Consider the following 20,288-nt stretch of genomic DNA (forward strand, 5'->3'; position numbering starts at 1 on the left):
CCAAGGACTAACATGTTTCCAAGCCTCAAAGGCTTTATATATAATTTTTTGATCCAGCAGATGTCGCCAGCATGAAACCAAACAACTCGCGCTGCATTGTTGTGTTAGCATGCTAATGCTAGCGATCTTTATTATGCTTTTATCTTCACACTGCATGTAAATTTACCTGAAATGAGCGTGATCTAGATACACAGTTAAGCAGTGAGTACAGTATGTTATTCTTCTTTTCTCTAGTCCCTCAATTAAACAACTTTTATACACGAGGGGAGGAGCCGGCCAGCCGTCCGGGCGATGTCAACAAAGTGAAGATAGGACTCGGAAAACTCTGAAAGCATCACAGACAGTGGGACTCGGGTGTTACACCCATTGTAGACAGTCATGACTCACAGAGTTATTTTCAGAGGATAGACTTGATTTCTATTATATTTAAGTGTTAAAAATCACATATAAAGACTTTAAGTGTTGTTACTGAAAGAAAAGAAAATCCCTTGTTTCTTGATATTTATGTAAAAGGACTGACGAGGATAAATTCTTGCTCTAAGTCGTCTGTATTGATGTCCATGTTTCTAGGACGTGTTCTCATTGCAGGCTCACTTCAACTGATTTAATTAGCTGCTTCAGTTGCAATGATGGGTAAGGTTATTATAAAGTCTGACTCTGTGGGGCCTCCTTGTAAGAAAGAAATGGTGCAGCTGAAGCCCCCTTACACCATCTGTAGACAGACTGTATAAAAAAGTAGTCTTTAGTGATGTAACGTACCTGCACTCCTCGGGGTCCTGGAGGGGTGCAGGTCTTGAAGCGATGGTTTACTGCAGCCTATCTCCCTGAGTGATGATACGCTGAAGCCTGCTCTGATCCTTAGCAAGGAAGCGTACCAGAACCATGAAATCATCAGAAACAGCTGTTGATGTTCACAGTGCATCCTGTTTTCTCTTACGTCACAAGAAGATTTTGATTCCCTTTTATACGGTGGCTGGGAAGTGCCAAACAAGATTACAAAGTGTGAAATGTACCAAATGCCAGAAGTGATTCTGTGAGCAGTCAATTAGTTTGTTTTGGCAAAAGGGTCTGTGTGAAATGTGTAACAGCGAGTTTAAGGTCGACCGAATCGCTGGAATTTTTAAAGGACACGGACGAGACGGAAGATCTGGCAGGTGTGTTTGTTCCTCCCGTCTCGTCCGTGTCCTAGAGAGCATCCAGGCGAACAACAAAAGCACATCTCAGGTGGGTTCCACAAAACGGACAAAACATCATTATGTGTTCTGCCACTTGTTCATTTGTCTCAACGCTCTTCAAAGTGTTTCACATCTTGTTCATTTTTTATCTTAAATGCACTTTTTTTTTGTACTTGGCAAAAGCCTCTTCTTTGTGAAAGTGTTTCGCTCTTTGTAATTTGGGTTTGCACTTCCCAAGCCTCCATACTTTTATCCATAGAAAGAATCTGATCTGTCCGGTATAATAGTGGAGTATGCCAATGTTGATCACAGTGCCACCCTAAGCTGTGGCTGCTCGTGTGCTTTTATAGATAGATAGATAGATAGATAGATAGATAGATAGATAGATAGATAGATAGATCGCGAGGGTAATTCAAAGCATCCAGTAGCAGTTTACAAAAGACATGCACGACATGAAACATTTGTTTCAAACAACCGCAGTCCCACCTCCCATACATAAATATTAAGCAGAAACAAAGTTTTCAGTAAGCCCCTACATGAATTAAAATTAAACCTGTGCAATTAAAAAATAGACTAATACAAAGAAAAATGTACATAACCCCATGCAGGAATACAAATATATGTGCAAATTCAGTGGAACCTATAAACAGTTAAGAAACATTGGTAACATTAGACCTGTACATAAAAATAAAAGTGTAGACCTTCTGAAGTTTGTGTTGTTTATGTATGTACAGCAGTGTCTTGAATGAAGGCAGTGAAAAATGTATAAAAACAGACATTAAACAACAGTCAGTGCAAACATTAAAGGTGCAGATAATATGATTGTCCAATAGGCACTAAAGTGTCCAACTATGGGCTGACTTCTTAGTACAGCTGTGCAGATGAGGAATGAAAAGAGTGAAAATGTAGTCCAAGAGTCACAGTCTGTGCTTTTCCCCTGCCATAACAGTGTTAAAAGAGTTCTTAAGTCTGTCTGTGGAGAGTTGATCATGGAGAGTACAATCTAAAATGTGTAGCTCACTGAATAGAAATGTCATTTTTATTTCAATAGCAGCTGAGGGGGGATTCTGTTTCTTTCACTGTGTTCTTAAAGGACTCTCTGGACGTGCATTAATGAAGAGATGTCAGAGTAAAAACAACCCTACAGAGACAGTATGATCCCTCTCCTGACACTTGTCTTCTCTCCTCCACAGTGTATGTCTGTTAGGAAACAGATCTCTGAGGAATGACAAGTTCGGGATATGTGCAAAGACAGAGGTCGTGAAGAACAACACTCTGACCACCGAGCTGTGGAGCATCTTCTGTGACAGTAAATATCCAAACGCAACCTGTGACCCGTTCTTCACCAACAACAACCTGACAGAGATCAGGGCCATACCTGGGCTCCTGAGCGGAGTCATCAAAGGTGAGAAATAATAAAGAAAAGGATTCTGAGTGTGTGTGTGCGACCTTCAGGCTGTAATATAAACGTATGTTGTTGTTCTCTGTCTGATCTTTCCGTTAGATAACCTGTGGGGCGAGTATGCTCCGGCTAGGGAGCCAATAGAGAAGAAGAGCCTGGTTTCAGAACAGGACCCGGACACGCCCACAGACACATACAAACCCTACGTCTTCAATGACATCGCCACCTACTTCACCCTGCTGGTGGGAATATATTTCCCCTCTGTCACAGGTAGATCTACACCTCACAAAGATTCACATTTTACTCACAAAAAACTCAGGTTTGTGTGTCATGTAGCAGAACGTAATTTGTGTTTGGCGTCTATCGGCTATCACTCCGCACAGATTTTCTTTACATGCAGAAACTTGAGGAGTGATGAGACGACATCTTAAACCCTTCAGTCTGAGCATTCAGGCGGCTGCTGGGGTGGTGGTGAGCCTAAACAGGAGTTAATGGCAGATGATGCTATGTTACATTTCCATCAGTATATACTACTACATTTATACACCGTTGACAAAGCAACGGGAGCAAATAAGTGTCTTGCCCAAGGATATATCGGGCATGTAGCTGCAGGAGCTGGGGATCGAACCCCCACCGAGTCCTTTTAAGCAAGATTCTCATTGACTCACTGTTTATGCAAGCTCACTTTGTTTTTAGTTTGACCACAAGTGATAAACAGATGTTTTTTTCTCGCAGTTCAAGCTCAAAAGCAAACATGACATGTTTTTGTTCATTAATCATTGATTTAAATAAATCTACAAACTCTCTGTGAGGAGCTTTTCTGCTTGATCAGCGCCACCTTTCACATTGTTGTAGTCTTACTTTGCCCTTCCTCCACCCCTGACTCTGACTTTAACCTTGTATTTATATTTTTTCTTATTATTGCAGGTATAATGGCCGGTTCTAACAGGTCTGGTGACCTTAGAGATGCTCAGAGGTCCATTCCCATAGGAACCATCATGGCCATTGTCACCACCTCGATCATCTGTATCCTTTCAAATTTAGCTAATACACAGTACAAAATCAAAAAACGTTCCCGAACTTGTAGAGAAGCTAAAAAATGGACTTAACCGCTTCTACTCACTGGTTTGAAAATGCAAAGCAAATATGAAGTGAATGTTTCATCTTAACTTCCCGTCAGACATGTCTTGTGTGGTTTTGTTTGGAGCCTGTATTGAAGGAGTTGTGCTGAGAGACAAGTGAGTGTGTATTTATTAATTTACTCTCTACCCACTGAATTCAAAATGTGGCAGAGAGCTCACTGTAAGAGGTCAGAAGCTTAAAAATGTGTTTTTTAACAGTGTGTAACATAAATGTAGAATTGTATGATCTTCAAGTTGTTTGAAAAAATAGTTTGTAGAGGGCATAAAAGTATCCCATTTATGTTGTTTTAATTGCTGACTTATTAATCTACAGCAAAGCTGTTCGCTCTTTATATCTCAGGCATCACATTACTGCATACTCCTATCGCTCCGGCTAAATTGTGTTGATGTTTGTGCTTGTCTAAGGTTTGGTTACTCAGTGAAGAAGACCCCCGTCATCGGTGTTCTCGCCTGGCCGTCACCCTGGGTGATTGTGATCGGCTCGTTTTTCTCCTGCTGTGGGGCGGGGCTTCAGAGCCTCACCGGCGCTGCCCGGCTGTTGCAGGCAATCGCTCGCGACGGCATCATCCCGTTCTTACAGGTCAGCGTCAGAAAGACCTCGGATTGAAACCTGTGTTCTATTTAAATCTATAATGCTTAAAAAAAACTCAACACCAAACACAAAAGAGATCTGTCATTCGATTTCAAAATGAGATGTTAGGAGTTAAAGCACAGTGAAAGGCATGTCTTATTTTAACTTTAAAGATATAAAGTGAAACACCTGCAGAAAATTAACACGTTCCTTGTATTTTGTACATTTAAAGGAAAGGTAACCAATAAATGTACAAAATACAATTTACGATGTGTTTCTAACACTAATATGAGTCCCTAGTCTGTCTTCAAACCGCCCAATAATGACCTCTCCGTCTTTATCCTGCTCCACTTTTCAAAAAATGTGTGCTCAAACAGGCCGTTTGGAGATTTTCCCTTCATGACATCACAAAGGTCAGTAACCCCTCCCCCAGGTGGGTGACACTCCCACAGCTAAGTGTTTGTTCTGTCCCTTGGGTCTGCCTTATCACCGTTAACATTTGGGCATGGAGCGAGAAAGGCCAGAGACACCCAAGCCCTTCCAGAGAGGGGGCGTGGTCAGACACAGCTCATTTACATATTTAAAGGTACAGACACAGAAACAGTCTGTTCTGAGCAGGGCTGAAATAGAGGGGTTTATAGACATGATCAAATACAGGATCAGAGTGGATTTAGAACAAGACACTTAACAGACGTGTTTTGAGGAGCTCTGAGACTTATTTAAACTGGTTGAAAAGGAGGAGAATATGTTACCTTTAAACAAATAAAGTGTGGTAAGAAAGGATTGCTCGTGACATCTCTTATAAAAACTGTGGTGCAGTTACCACCAACTCTCCACAGGCGGTATTTGCTTCAGGCTAACTGTGCTTAGCTGTTAGAGCTTGTGTTTGTGAATTAGATGTTTCTTTTGCACAAGGCTGATTTCTATAGAAAGAGGGGGAGTTTTTTCTCAAATAACTTCATTACTTATTATTTTTTGATTTATTGGTTTGTTCTGCAGCATTTAACTCTTGACGTGTGTTTAGTGAATTAAGATGTTGCCTTTGTGATTCATTGGCACAGGTTTAACGGTTTCAAAAGCGGCACAATCTTTCTGTGAATCAGGCCCTCAGTGTTTCTAATTTGGCCTAATTCAAGAGACACATCAACACAGTTTGTTCTTAGGCAAGCATTTCAAATTTAAAGTTTTACTCAACTCAAGGCTGAATGTGTTATATGAAATAAGTATAATATGGAGCAGAATCTGGCAGCCACAGTACTGTTAAGCTCATGATTGAACACATTCAGTGTTTGCATTCTTGTTTTAAAACGTGTTCAATGTAATGGAGTACTGTAGCAGACCACTTCTGATTATTTCTGTGTCTCTCAGTTCTTCGGTCATGGGAAGGCTAACGGTGAGCCGACCTGGGCTCTGCTGCTGACTGTAGGTATCTGTGAGATAGGAATCCTCATCGCTTCTCTGGATGCTGTGGCCCCCATCCTCTCCATGTATGTCTTCTCTAGCACTGTAGAAAACCTAACTTTCTAATATCATAACTTGCTTTCAGTCTGGTGTTGCATGTGTTGCCAGAGGGATGGGCAGTGAATCACTTTCCTCCCTCTCTTCTATTATCTTTGCTCAGGTTCTTCCTCATGTGCTACCTGTTTGTGAACCTGGCCTGTGCTGTTCAGACTCTGCTCCGAACCCCCAACTGGAGACCTCGTTTCAAATTCTATCACTGGTAAGAAACCAGCTTCAAACTAAACAAACTCACCTGAACCTTGTGTTAAATGTAAAGTTGCAGCTCTTAAACTTGTGATGATATATCATATGCTGTATTTGTGTCCTGTAGGACTTTATCCTTCTTGGGGATGAGTCTGTGTCTCTCTCTTATGTTCATCTCCTCCTGGTACTACGCCCTGGTTCCCATGGTGATAGCTGGATGTATCTACAAGTACATTGAGTACAGAGGGTGAGTCTGGAGGGTAAAGAGATCCACCTTAAACAGCTCTTAAACCTCAGTTTATTTTAGTATAAAAGCCATTATAACGCGGGTTCTTGGATGACAAAGGAGGAAATCTTATGCCACACAGAGAACATATTTTTTGTTTTGGAGCCTGTTAATGTTGTGCTTGCAGATATGATATCAAACACTTTTCTTCAAACAGTAATGGAGCATATCACGATGCAAGCCACTACATGTAAATGAAACATTAAAATGTCTGATTTGTTCTCAAACATTGTCAAAGACATGAAACTTGTTGCTGTTTTGGCTGCAGGGCCGTGAAGGAATGGGGAGATGGGATCAGAGGATTGTCCTTAAATGCTGCACGCTACGCTCTCATCAGGCTCGAGGAAGTACCGCTACACACCAAGAACTGGAGGTCAGTGTGTGTGTGTGTGTGTGAGTTTAAGAAAAATAGGATCAAAAATGGATCCAGTGGGAGCAAAGATTTCAACTTTTTTCTTTTAGCCTCCGTCAGTTTCATGGTGCCTACACTACCCAGAATGCAACTCAACTTGCCATCTATTCAGTCAGAGTTTCAGGCATGTTCCGCTAGTAATGGCTAGTCAAGCTTTGAGCTGCTACCTTGAAGCTGATTTTTTTCTTACTCCACACCTAAAGATTAGTTTTCGTTTTAACTGGGTGGTTTTAAGTTGAACTGATCTGAAGTGACATCACTCGAGGCATCTCTTCTGAATGCACATATCTCCCTATGGAAGACATTGTCCATTGTTTTCACTGGTAATGCTTTGCACGATCTGCAGACTTTTGTCTGCCTGTTGCAGTCAAAAACTGTTTCTTCACAGTGTTCAGCAGAAGTACTCTCCAATCATACTCTTCCTTATTTTGTACTCTTAATGATTTTGTATAATTCTAAAATAACAATGACTTGTCTTCCTTCAGGCCTCAGCTTCTGGTGTTTTGTAAGCTGAACTCAGACCTGGAGGTCAAACACCCTCGTCTCCTCTCCTTCACCACGCAGCTCAAAGCAGGAAATGGACTGACGATAATCTGTTCAGTGTTAGAGGGGACCTACATGACCCGAGAGAAAGATGCAAAGACTGGAGAGCAGGTTTGTCTAATGGTCCAGTATGTGGCTCTTCCTGTTTCATCCTTGGTTGGAGTCTGCCATCATGCACATTGTGAATTACACATGTCCTTCATAAAATCAAAACGGATGAGTTTAAGACAGTCAGTTTATGTAAACCAGCATCGGTTAGACCCTGTACTTTGCATGCACCCTGATCTCTTATACAGTCATTTATCAAAATCGAAGACGATCCCATCTTATTACAAAAGCAATTCATGGAAGAACTGAAAAATGTTGTGCAGAAGTCATCATGTGTTACAGTTTATGTTTGCTCCTCTGGGTTCCTGCAGAGCTTGAAAGCTGCCATGGTAGCAGAGCGAACAAAGGGTTTCTCCCATATAGTGGTGTCGTCCGACCTGCGAGATGGTTTCTCCCTGCTCATCCAGTCAGCCGGCCTGGGAGGAATGAAGCACAACACCGTCCTGATGGCCTGGCCAGCAGGTTGGAAACAAGCCGGGGACAGCTCTGCAAGGAGGAACTTCATAGGTAAACTACACAAGGGTGTCACAAAGTGTTCCCGGGGTTAGAGTCGCCATGTAATGACCAGCAGATTGCTTTGATCCCAACTTATTATCTCTCCTTTTAAAGCAGAAAGCTAGGCCGGGAATGTAGGGGACATTGATCAGTGTCTACAACAGCCGGTTTCTTGGCACTTATTTGAGAAATTCAAACAAAAACACAGAGACAAACATGAACAGTTTGCTAGTTAGTTAGTTAGCGGACAATTTAAAAGCTTCTCATTGGACACAAAGTGGATATCAACGCTGTTCATCTGACAAGATTCTCGCCTGCTCAATGAATCAGTGACATCATGGGCACCTGGGCATTTTATACTCGCTCATGGGCCACCTAGTGGTGTGTCTTAAAGAAGTATCCACGTCAACTGCCCCAGTGGGTCTGTCCCCGTACATATGGAATATGTAATTCTGTGGAAAGATTGTCGATACGATAGAGACACAAAATTAGTTAGTGCTTCACAGAGCAGGGGGAGTTATGAAATGTATTTCCAGGGAATTCAAAATTCCTTAGAAGGTGTATCATTTTTATGTATTTATCATCTTTTGTCATTGTTTGGTCCTTGGTGTTAATAAAAACCTAACTTTTTGCTGCTGGTCATTTCATTAATTTAAGGACACAAAGATGTTTTTTTTGGTTTTGCAACAGATAAATGGAAATCATCAACGGAAAAACACACAGGACTAGCTTTGACATTGGTTCTTAACTGGGTCGAGCCCCACCACACCAACTCCTTCATGAAAGCTGTGACCAAACTTTCTGATATTTTTCAGCCAATCAGATTTATTACATGAAACATAATGCACAATTTGGACTCCGCAACCCGCTTTTTGGTCCCGACCCAGCAGTTGAGAACCATTAATCTATCAGACATCAGAGGGAGAAACTTGAAATCCTTACCAATAATTGTTTGGTTATTAAAATTTTTTTTCTCTATTCTCCCTTTTTTGTTCCTGTCCCGCTGCAGAGACGGTAAGAGAGACGACTGCGGCTCATCAGGCTCTGCTGGTCGCGAAGAACATCGACCATTTCCCCAGCAACCAGGAGCGTCAGAAGGAGGGAACCATCGACGTGTGGTGGATCGTACACGATGGTGGACTGCTCATGCTGCTGCCATTTCTGCTCAGTCAGCACAAGGTGTGTGTCCCCTACCTATATTATTTTAATGGTTTTTTTTTTACTTTTTTGTTTTTACTAAATTATAAAAATGTTAAAAGAAAGCATATTAAGACTGATTTAGTGTCAACATCAAATACACAATAAAATGCAAGAAAACATTTAAATAGGAATTAGACCTTAACAGGACAAAAATATGAATCAATGTCAGTATTAACATTTCTAATTTTATGCAAAAAATATATTTATCCTGAAATATTTGCAATACTTGATCGAAAAATATAAACCCGATATTTTGCTTAAACTTAACAAATAGGACCAAAAGCCCTTTGAAAATTACAGTGGTTTGTCAAGCATGTACTTTACTTTGCCTTAAGGATGTTTTTGTTCATAAATTGTATAATTTATTCTACAGCTTTTTTTCATACTTTCTACAGCTTTTTTACAAACTTTATCGCTGCTTGCACTTTAATAGGTCTTTTCTTTGGTTCAATAGCAGCTGCTATTTGTGTAATGCAATGGATATTCTCTGCCTCTTCTCAGATATGTCCCATCTTTATTTAGTAGTAAAGCATGAGGCTGATTCTCACTCATGTTCCTCTGCAGGTGTGGAGGAAGTGTAAAATGAGAATCTTCACGGTGGCCCAGATGGACGACAACTCCATCCAGATGAAGAAAGACCTCCAGATGTTTCTCTACCATCTACGCCTGGACGCACAGGTGGAGGTCGTGGAGATGGTGAGACTTTTTGCACTTCTGTCATCTACTCTTTTCTCTACTGCGATTCCATGATGAGTCGTGATCCTGATAATAGTCTAGGTTAAGATGCCAAAGAGGCCATAAGCAGCACCATTAGCTACAGTTACTAAACTGAATGATGTTTGTTTGTCCCTCCAGCACGACAGCGACATCTCAGCCTTCACATATGAGAAGACGTTAATGATGGAGCAGAGGTCGCAGATGCTCAAACAGATGCAGCTGTCCCGCACGGAGAGGGAGAGAGAGGTACTGTGCCATGAACATTAGAACATTATAATATTATATAATATTATACAGTATATAACATTATAACATTTTTAACAAAAAAGGTCTATTTCTTTCCATCAGACAGACATTATTTAGACTTACTGTTGTAAAATAGAAACTGTGTACATGTTTAAATCAACAATAATAGAAGGACACTTGGAAGTAAATCAATCAATTTGTATGGGTATACAAGAATAAACAAACATGATGTTAAACCTAAATGTGGCTAGCTGTTAGCTAGTAGTACATCCAGGGTTAGCATTTTGGACCGACTCCTGTCCTCGTGAGTTGGATTGTGGTTTGTTTTACATGACACGTTTTATAAACACTCTTGTTGTTGACACAAATCAACAAGTTGGTCCTGTATTCTTGACCTAACTTTATGCTTTGCGTTTGCTGTTGTTGCCATGGTGATGTTTGTTGTGCCTCCTGCTTCAGTCAGCTTGCTTCCTTATTGGCTATTGTTCCTTTTCACATTACAATACACAGAGTCCGTGCTCGGCCGTCCTCGGTGTTCTCATCGCACAACAGGATTTATGATCGTAAATATTAAATCTGGCGATCCCGATCGTCTTCCAAGCAGATCGAGGAGGTTAAAAACACTCTTAACACACCTCACACCACAATCTGGCAAGATAGTCGGGCCTTTGCTGACTTTGATCAGAAGGGGGGAATCGGGCCCAAAAAAATCGGCCTGAATACCTTGTAGCGCTTAATGAATAAAACATGGTGTGGATGAAGAAACAGCTCAAAGACTTATGCAACACAAGAAAAGGGTGAAGGATCACTCCTTGTGGTCTCTACTTCTGTTGTTGTTGACTTTTCAACTCTCTCTCCCCCCCTTGGCCTTGCTTTGTGATTGGACGGTTGGCTCAGATTCAGAGCATCACAGACGTATCACGCAGCTCCATTAAGAGGAAGAAGTCGTCCAGACTCGGCGCCCCTTCCCTCAACACCCCATGCATACCAGAGGAAGAGGTAGCCATGGCAACCCAAACAGTCTGTAGCAGCCAACTATGATGTCATTCTGTCCCTCCATCTCTCATGCCATCATTCATGCATCTTCATCCATTCATAACAACTGCACAGCTCGGGCGGTGCTGTTAACAGAACCCTCCATTCACTGAGTGCTCCACGCTGAAGACGCAGGGACCAAAAGCTGCCACTAGAGGGAGACAATTTCAGAGATTTTCACAGTCCCTCATGCAAATTTGTCTGCTCTTTTCTGCGGGGACGACACAAATTATTGGATGGAAACTTAACATGAAAGAAATTGTTTTGGATCATCATTAATAGATCACAGGGTCTGGTTTGCAGGGTTGTTCCAGGGCGGTGACTCAGGCTGGCATAAACCCTCTTGAAATCTGATCAGCCAACTCAAGTTGATATTTTTTATACAAAACGACATGCCACACCTGCAGAAGTCAGTGCACTTCATGGGCTGCCCCAGTCAAAGTAGTCTGGACAGGCACCTGCTCTCCAGATCTCCATCCTGTTGTTTCCAGTGGTTGATGGGAGGTTCAAACATGCATGATTTTTTTGGTCAGCATGCAGTGAAGTGAACATGTTTGACAAGTAGTACAGTTTCTGACATGGAGGAATGCTTTTGTCCACTAATCACTATGTAAGCAATGATTTGGTCGACATTATGTTTCATACTAGATAGCAGCATCATACAAAATAACTGTTCAGCTAAATATGCCGCTGTCTGGATCATCATCAAACTTTAGACTTGGTTTATTTCTACAACACTTTCTGAAGTGGTTTATTATACAAAATAAAGGTTAGAGTGAAAGTGAAGTTAGCACATCTCAAGCCTCAGCTGTATGGGACCTCTTCAAGGGGAAAGAGATATAAGAGTAAAGACCCTTTTCAACCAAAGGTGAACTTAAATGTGTTAGGGATTTCTCTTCAAGGAACTAAAAGGTTCCTGTGGCACATAGTTGTCAGCATTTCCACCGCTGCCTGAAGATGATGCAAATCAGGCTGTCTGGCATTGCAAACGGATTCACTGATTGACAATGGAAAAGAGACGAGTGCTGTGTTTAGTGTTTCATTAAAGAAGTAAATGAAAATGTTAGAAGAACTTGATACCTCACTCCCCGATTTCATCCAAAGCCAAGGAAACACTAGATAATAAACGATATTAACCCACAAGTCCCGGGGGATTTTGGTTTTTAGCCATATATTCAGCATTTTATCAGAAATAGTAATTAATAAGTAGCCCGGGAGGTTCATGTGTCTCTTTTCAAAAAGGACATGTGGGAGGTTCATGTGTCTGCTGTCAAAGACGACTTGTGGGTCTCGTTTTTCCTTCCATGCATGTGCCATCATCATATTCACCTGACTACGACTTCATCTCAGTGTCTTCTCTTCAGATCATCTCATCATATTTTACGTCTCTCATAAATGTAAATGAATGACATGTATGCAAGATGTTCATGTTTGGGATGTTGCTCTGTGGTTAATATTTCCACTTGAGTTGAAATTCAGAGTTTTGATTCTTTTCATCTCCTGCCCCTTCCTCGTTCAGGCCCAGCTGATCCACGACAGAAACACGGCGTCTCATTCTACAAACGAAAAGGCTGCAGGTGCCCCGCCTGACAAAGTGCACATGACGTGGACCAAAGAAAAACTGATTCACGAGAAGAACAAACACAGAGAAGGCATGGGGGTTAAAGACATGTTCAATATGAAACCGTAAGTACACCTCATTTCGTTACTCTATACTTATATATATATATATATGTATATGTGTAATGACAATAAAGTTAAATTTCATCTCATCTCATCTTAAAGAGACAGTGCCTTATTTAACCTGAACCCCTCAAATGTTAACATTAAGACTTTTATTTTTTAAACACAAAGCAAAGTAATATGAGGGATATGAACTGTATTATCATTCAATGTATTTATTCTTATGTGTTAATTATATCATCATAGATATATGTATTGTATATGCTGAAATTGTACTTATTCATCCACAGTAAGTGAAAACATAAGATTCAAAGCTGCTTGGTGATTGGTCATATCATACTATTCACTGATCAAAGACTCTCGCCATGTTTGCAAGCTTGTGTATTTGGGACACTATTTGTATATTAGTATTAAATAATATAGGAAAGAAGGGCTTATTTTGGATATCTTACTTCTGCAGTACCCAGATTAGAAGTTTAAAGGTCACATATTATGCTCAGCTTTTACAAGTTTAAATAAGTCTCAGAGCTCCCCAAAACATGTGTGTGAAGTTTATTGTTCTAAATCCACTCTGATCCTGTATTTGATCATGCCTATAAAACCCTCTATTTCAGCCCTGCTCAGAACAGGCTGTTTCTGTGTCTGTACCTTTAAATATGTAAATGAGCTGTGTCTGACCATGCCCCCTCTCTGGAAGAGCTTGGGTAGCTCTGGCTTTCTCGCTCCATGTCCTATTGTTTAAGGTGAGAAGGCAGGCTCAGAGGGCAGAACAAACACCTAGCTGTGGGAGTGACACCCACCTGGGGGAGGGGTTACTGCCCTTTGTGATGTCACAAAGTCTCAAAACCGCCTGTTTGAGCACACATTTTCTGAAAAGTGGAGCAGGCAAAAGAAAGAGAGGATGGACTTTCCTCATAATTTATAGACAGACTAAGGACACATATTAGTGTTGGTTAGCATGATACAGTGTATTATTCATAATATGTAACCTTTAAAAAAACGGACATAAGAAGGTCAGATGGTAAAAACTATCTGAAGGAGCTTATGAAGTCAGAGAAGGACAGCTGCTGTTGATACTGTGTTAATCAATTTGTTCTTTTTTGCTCTGTTCCTCTAGTGAGTGGGAGAACCTGTAAGTCCAAGTCATTTCACTCTTTGTTTGCATTGTGCATGAACGCTCTCTGTGCATGTGTGATTCTCCTCTGTGTTGCACGCTTGTGTCGATCACAAGTTCTGCTTGCATTAGTGCATGATGCCCAATAAACATGAGAATCCTCGATCACAGCGCCTCTGCTTCCTCTATATCGCTGATTTAAAGTCTCATACTGAAAAATGCCCTCTTGACTGTGTGAGGAATGAAAAGATAACACGTGTTCTGTGGTTTGATGTAGTAACCAGTCCAACGTGCGGAGGATGCACACGGCCGTCAAGCTGAACGAAGTGGTGGTCAAGAATTCACAGAATTCACAGCTGGTCCTGCTCAACATGCCAGGCCCTCCGAGCAACAAGAAAGGACATGAGAACTGTATCCTTTTTATCAGCTGAGTTGTTCCTTTAATCAATGAACCGGTCAGTAATTCAATCAGTCAACCTAGAAGAGTTTGAATATTTGAAGACTATTGTCTAAGATTTGAGAAATAAGTGCATCGCTTTTTGCCAGGAGGAGAGAAATGAGAGAAAATCTGAACTAGAAAAAATGTATTTAAGGAAGCTTCACAGTATGCATGAAGCAGTTATTCAGATCGATATTGAGATCACGATAACTCGATTACTCAATGGTTTTACAACATCTACATCACACTTCATGTGGGAGTCATGTGGGATCATCAACATTTTGGTTTTTGTACTCACACAAATGAGGCACACAATGTTTTTAGTGAGTTTCAGAGGTCACAGTATAGGTTGATACAGTTCCTGCGGGCAGTAGCTTTATATTTAGAAGATAAAAGGGTGGTCTTGATCCTCTCATAATATGCCAGCCATTGAGCCTGTGAAATAAATTTATTTACAGAATCAAGCACAACATATAACACATAAGTACAGGTTCAAAGTAACGTCATTGCAGCAGTTTCAAAACTGCAAATGAATGCAGATAAATCTGAAGATACTCGCCTGTGTTGCTCTTATAAACAGTGTGACCTTAACCAGAGCGCTTCTCTCAGACATGGAGTTCCTGGAGGTCTTGATGGAAGGCCTGGACCGTGTCCTGTTGGTCCGTGGAGGAGGACGGGAGGTCATCACCATCTACTCCTAGCACCGTTGGGTCCTAAAGTATTTTTCAAGAACACTGGAAGGGAACATTGTTGTCCTGAAGGACCTCAGGGAAAGAGGGGGGAGGGGGGTGGCTTTTGGGGACTTGGATAAAGATGACAGACAGAGCAAGTACTCCAAACCCCCTCTTACACTCTCAGGAGCAAAAAAAGCAACTTCCATTTTTGAGGATGATGCTCACAAAGGAGTTATAGGAAGGACAAAGGAGTTACCTGCAGCAGAGCCTGGTGCATGTTGTGGTGGCGCGGAGGTCTTCTCTACAGCCGTCCTGCAGGGTCCCCTCCACCACACTTTATGAACTGTGTAGCACTAAAACATAAACTGTGTTTTTAAATAGAGATGTCTTTTTAATTCTGCTTACTGTACGGCTTCACAAGCTCCACTGAGAAACGCTAATCATTGCTGACAGTGCCATTTTATATTTCAATGCCATCGATGAATGAGACGCACAGACGCTGGAGTCCTGGGATGAATTAAGCAGACGATCATTCTTGAGTCATAGCAGCCAAAGTCTCTGTTCAGAATCAGGGCACGCTGTCAAACATTGTGAACTACAGATAGTCTTTGACATATTTATATCAATTGTTTCTGATTTATGAGATAATGTTAGTATGATCACAATGAAGAGATAGTGGAAGATTTTTGATACAACCTAAATGATTTCAGCGTTATAGTAAATGTATGTTTTGTCTCTGATTTATTTCCATTTGAATTTGTGTGATTGAGCGATAAGTTTGGTGCATGTGTGATCTCCGTTCTTAACCTGCTGCTGTTTAATAATGAGGAGAACTGAGCAACTTTGAAATATATTCATATTTTCATATTTTTTTAAAGGTTTATTTTTGTGATTGTTTATGCCTTTATTGTAGAGATAGGACAGTGGATAGAGTCAGAAATCAGGGAGATAGAGAATGTGTAATGACATGGGGGAAAGGAGCCACAGGTCGGATTCAAAGCCGGGCCACCTGCCTGGGAGGACTACAGCCTCGACACATGGACCAGCACACCAACCACCAGACCACAAGCACCCTTTAATATTGTCCAGCGTACATAGTTATGTTCACAGTGTTGTGTGTACGTTTAAGAAAAATAAGAGACACACATATTAAAGAAAGACAAACACAATCTGGATCTCTGAGTCTGAAATGTTGAGTTGTTTCATATTGTTTTATAAATTTCCCTGAAGTAACACTGAACATGAGGATAAAACATGAAAACATGTAAAGGAAGTTGCAGATGCTTTTGATTTAAAGGAGCAATCAGTAAGATGTCGACGGAATGAAATCATAAAATGACCTTACTCTGTCATCAGACATTAAGGAAACATGTTATGTTGAAGTGCTGGCGTCACTATGACAACAACACAGCAGCCAGTATGTCCTCCTTCTAACTTTAGATTCTGGTCCTGAATGCTCTGGATTTTATTTGACCCGAGAAGGGAGGCGGTTTTAAGGCACCCCCAAACGGCCGTTTTGGACTCCCCTCGGTTTGACCATTTATCACGGTAAACCAACAGGTGTTGCCGCGATGGAAGTTGGCTTCTGCACTTTTCTAATAAGTTCCATGGGCAGAAACGTGGTAATACTAGGATAGATATTGGAGATGTATTTGAAAAATGGAGAGAGGTTGGAGCACAGAAAGACTTCAATACTGATGCAAACCTGGTTAAACACTGACTCTAAAGAGGAGGGGGCGAGGGGAGACAGCGCTCTTGAATTTAGACTGCAGTACCCATTTTAAACGCTATGTGTCAGAGTTACATATTCCTCTTTAAAGCAACAATCTGTAGGAATTTGGTTTGGTGCACTTTGGTTTGGTGATGGACAGAAATGATCTGTCACTAAACACAGTGCAGTTACACTCAGAGACGACTGCACACAATTTTTTTTATCTCTAAAAAAGCTGTTGAGAGATCGGAAAGAGTTATGCAATTGTTGAATTTGTTTTTATCACATATGTTCTTTTTCGTTTATGATCATTTAATCCATTTATCATTTAATTAATATGTTATATAGTTATTACGACTTTTGTTATTTTTGGCTTTTACATTTCCTGTCAATCCTGCACACACTCACGGTGCCTACCCAAGTGTGCCATACTTTGAGCAAAACCACATAGGAGCTCGTGGGCATATAGCAATTCTGCGAATCTGCCTGGTTCACAGTCTTCAAGCTAAAACCACATATGAACTTAGTATCACCTGTGTTACCTTTATGCATTGACATTAAAACCACATATGAACTTAGTATCACCTGTGTTACCTTTATGCATTGACATTAAAACCACATATGAACTTAGTATCACCTGTGTTACCTTTATGTATTGACATTAAAAGCACATATGAACTTAGTATCACCTGTGGATGTATCACGTTTCTGCAAATCTGCATTGTTCTAAAGGGCTCCACGTCACTCTGACTTTTAAATCCCCATTTTGGGACTTAGACTCTGAGACCGAGATCTTTTAAAACCTCAAGTGTCTACACTCTCGGGTTTAGACTTTTGTATTTGTATTTCTCTTTTACTTTTTACATTTTTATATTTTTACTTTTACTGTTTTGTATTTGCATTTGGAATATCATTTGAATTTTTTTAATACATTTTCAGAAACTTTTTGAAATCATTTTTCGACTGAAATGCATTGTTGTGTTAGCATGCTAATGCTAGCGATCTTTATTATGCTCGTATCTTCACACTGCATGTAAATTTACCTGAAATGAGCGTGATCTAGAAACACAGTTAAGCAGTGAGTACAGTATGTTATTCTTCTTTTCTCTAGTCCCTCAATTAAACAACTTTTATACACGAGGGGAGGAGTCAGCCGCCGTCCCGGCGATGTAAACAAAGTGAAGATAGGACTCTGAAAACTCTGAAAACTTCACAGACAGTGGGACTCGGGTGTTACACCCATTGTAGACAGTCATGACTCACAGAGTTATTTTCAGAGGATACACTTGATTTATATTACATTTAAGTGTGAAAAATCACATATTAAGCCTTTAAAGGAAGAATATGTAGGAATTTGGTTTGGTGCACTTTGGTGCCCACTCAGAGGTGTCTCTGAGTGTACCAGCACAGTCACTAAACACACAGTGTTGTTACAATCAGAGACGACTGCACGCTGTTTTCGTCTCTATTAGAGCAAAAGGGACTATTGGTGATAGAAATCTCACACCACATATGGAGCTTGCTCACATTAATTAGTTTCTTCAGACTTGAATGGAAACTCCCATTACATGACATGCAACATGGAGAGAGTCAAAGAGACAGAAAAGTCTGGAAACATCCCAGGAAGTGTCAAAGGAAATGAAGCTTAAAGACCACTGTGATTTCTCTGATTGCCCTCATTTCATCTCACTGATTGGTAACATATCCCGTTATAGGTCTGCTTAATGTATCAAAATAATGGTTGATCTTCTACTATAACTCCCAGCAGGTGATATGTTCTTGTCAGATGGATTTGGTTCCTGTCTGACCCAGATGAGAGTGGAGCTGTTGTCACCTCTTACATAACTGCTCCATGTTCAGTTTCACAAACATTACATTAATCCTTAAATCATCATTGTCTCCTGGTTTGCAAAAGAACAAAGGCAATCTTGGAGCAGCAGCAGGAAGCTTTTCAGGGGAACTTGGCCTTGGATAAATGGCTTCCTGTTTGTCTCCCAGAGTTGTTAGCTGGGTCAGCACGCACAGAACAACAACATCATCTCGGTCTGATGCTCCGATCTGTGTCTGGACTACAACTCTGCTGCACTGTGTACTGTCTTTGATCATTTTCCTCTGTGCTCAGTTTGAAGTACGGCCTGTTTTGTGGTGTCACAACCCAGCTTTATTGTGTCCCCATTGGGAGTGTTGTCTTGCAAATAAAATTTGCAGAACTTACGAAAAACCAGAGAGGAAAATGATGGGTTCACTGAGAATGCCTTTCTGCAAATGTGGGAGTTTTAACTATCCAGTTTAGAAGGATTTTTACCAGCTTGCTTTTGTTGTGTATGATCAAATAAGCTGATTACAAGTGCAGCATCATATAGAACCACAAGATATGTCGTATTTTTCTTATTTTTTAAGGTCACATTGGTCAGGTATTGGACAAATAACAGTCATTTACATCATGGGGTATTTGTGCATTATAAAGAAAACTGTAAGACCTGTAATTATAAATGACCTGTTGTATGTATGTTTGATTCACTACACCTTTTAGAGCTGCACTCTAACATTGATAACACTATGTACTGTGCTGCCTGTTTGCTTAGAGGCCCGCCGTTTAAAAGGTTTTGTTATAAACCAATAATTCTCATCAGGGTCAGCTGTGGCTCTGTGGTAAAGTCGGTCATCCCTGAATCAGAGAGTAAATCCAGTCATTTCAGTGTCGACAACTCTTGCCGTGTTAGCATTGTTAGTGGGCAGATTAGCAAAGCTGACGTTAGTGTTACAGAGCTGCCTGCATTTCCGTAGGCTCTTTAAATGTGAATACAACTGGGGCGCTGATAGGGTAGTGGTTAGTGCACACACCTAATGTACGGAGGCTGTAGCCTTAAGAGCAGGCAGCCTGGGTTCAAATCCGACCTGTGGCTCCTTCCCGGCATGTGGCTCCCCACTCGCTCTCGCTCCAAATACTGACTCTATCTACTGTCCTACCTACGTCTAAATAAAGGCATAAAAAGCCCAAAAATAAAACTATGAAATATATATGAAAACATTTACAGATTTTTCATATTGCTGAACTTCTGCAGCTTTTTCGTTATGTCCATTTTCCGTTAGCAACTGATCTTCTGACTCAGGCCTTCTCCAACAAATATCTTCTTATCAGAGCCGTCATCTTCCCACAGCTTCCACTGACCTTTCCGGAAAATCTTAAGCTGCGGTAAAACAGCATCTTCTTCTTTTTTAGGGGGGAGAAACCGTGTATCTGAGAGTCAGATCTGAGAGAAGAGCTGAGGAGAGAAAACACGGGGGGCTTAGGAGGGGAATGTAAGGCTGAGAAGATGAGGAGGGACAGAAGGGGGGGGGGGGGAGGAAAGGGAGGAAGCCTTTTCTTTCTCTCAGATCCATTATCATTCCAGCAGCTGATAATAGTGGGGTGTTAACTTCACAACATGGATAATTTCACTGAGACTCCCTCTGACCCGGTCGACCCCTTAAGACTTAAAGTGCATGGGAGAAAAAAAAGCATCAACTGGACCATTTCTGCTGCAAAATGAAAAGTGACAAATAAGTAAGTTTTAATTTGTTTTTATTTCCTAAGCTGACTGAGCCTGTGGCCACATGGACTGATCCTATAATTGCTCTCTCTGGTAGA

The 20,288-nt window shown here is 41.0% G+C and overlaps 1 protein-coding gene across 5 annotated transcripts in view; it reads left to right on the top strand.

The window, feature by feature from the left end:
• Positions 1-16,115, top strand: part of LOC109980985 (solute carrier family 12 member 7) — a 32,950-nt gene extending 16,835 nt beyond the window's left edge. For 2 of the 5 annotated variants that reach the window (XM_065954354.1, XM_065954357.1), the window contains 19 exons: positions 2,369-2,580; positions 2,680-2,847; positions 3,505-3,603; positions 3,758-3,815; positions 4,125-4,299; positions 5,659-5,777; positions 5,912-6,010; positions 6,122-6,241; positions 6,549-6,653; positions 7,178-7,346; positions 7,655-7,850; positions 8,848-9,017; positions 9,603-9,734; positions 9,894-10,001; positions 10,899-11,000; positions 12,556-12,722; positions 13,837-13,851; positions 14,111-14,244; positions 14,882-16,115. In XM_065954354.1, coding sequence (XP_065810426.1) covers positions 2,369-2,580; positions 2,680-2,847; positions 3,505-3,603; positions 3,758-3,815; positions 4,125-4,299; positions 5,659-5,777; positions 5,912-6,010; positions 6,122-6,241; positions 6,549-6,653; positions 7,178-7,346; positions 7,655-7,850; positions 8,848-9,017; positions 9,603-9,734; positions 9,894-10,001; positions 10,899-11,000; positions 12,556-12,722; positions 13,837-13,851; positions 14,111-14,244; positions 14,882-14,973 — 2,440 coding nt within the window. In that variant the 3' untranslated portion in view covers positions 14,974-16,115. The remainder of the gene's footprint in view (positions 1-2,368; positions 2,581-2,679; positions 2,848-3,504; positions 3,604-3,757; positions 3,816-4,124; positions 4,300-5,658; positions 5,778-5,911; positions 6,011-6,121; positions 6,242-6,548; positions 6,654-7,177; positions 7,347-7,654; positions 7,851-8,847; positions 9,018-9,602; positions 9,735-9,893; positions 10,002-10,898; positions 11,001-12,555; positions 12,723-13,836; positions 13,852-14,110; positions 14,245-14,881) is intronic. The other 3 variants (XM_065954355.1, XM_020629587.3, XM_065954356.1) reach the window with 3 other exon arrangements.
• Positions 16,116-20,288: the final 4,173 nt, after the last annotated feature.

Source organism: Labrus bergylta, chromosome 4 (genome assembly GCF_963930695.1).
Source record: "Labrus bergylta chromosome 4, fLabBer1.1, whole genome shotgun sequence".
Classification (NCBI taxonomy): Eukaryota; Metazoa; Chordata; class Actinopteri; order Labriformes; family Labridae; genus Labrus; species Labrus bergylta.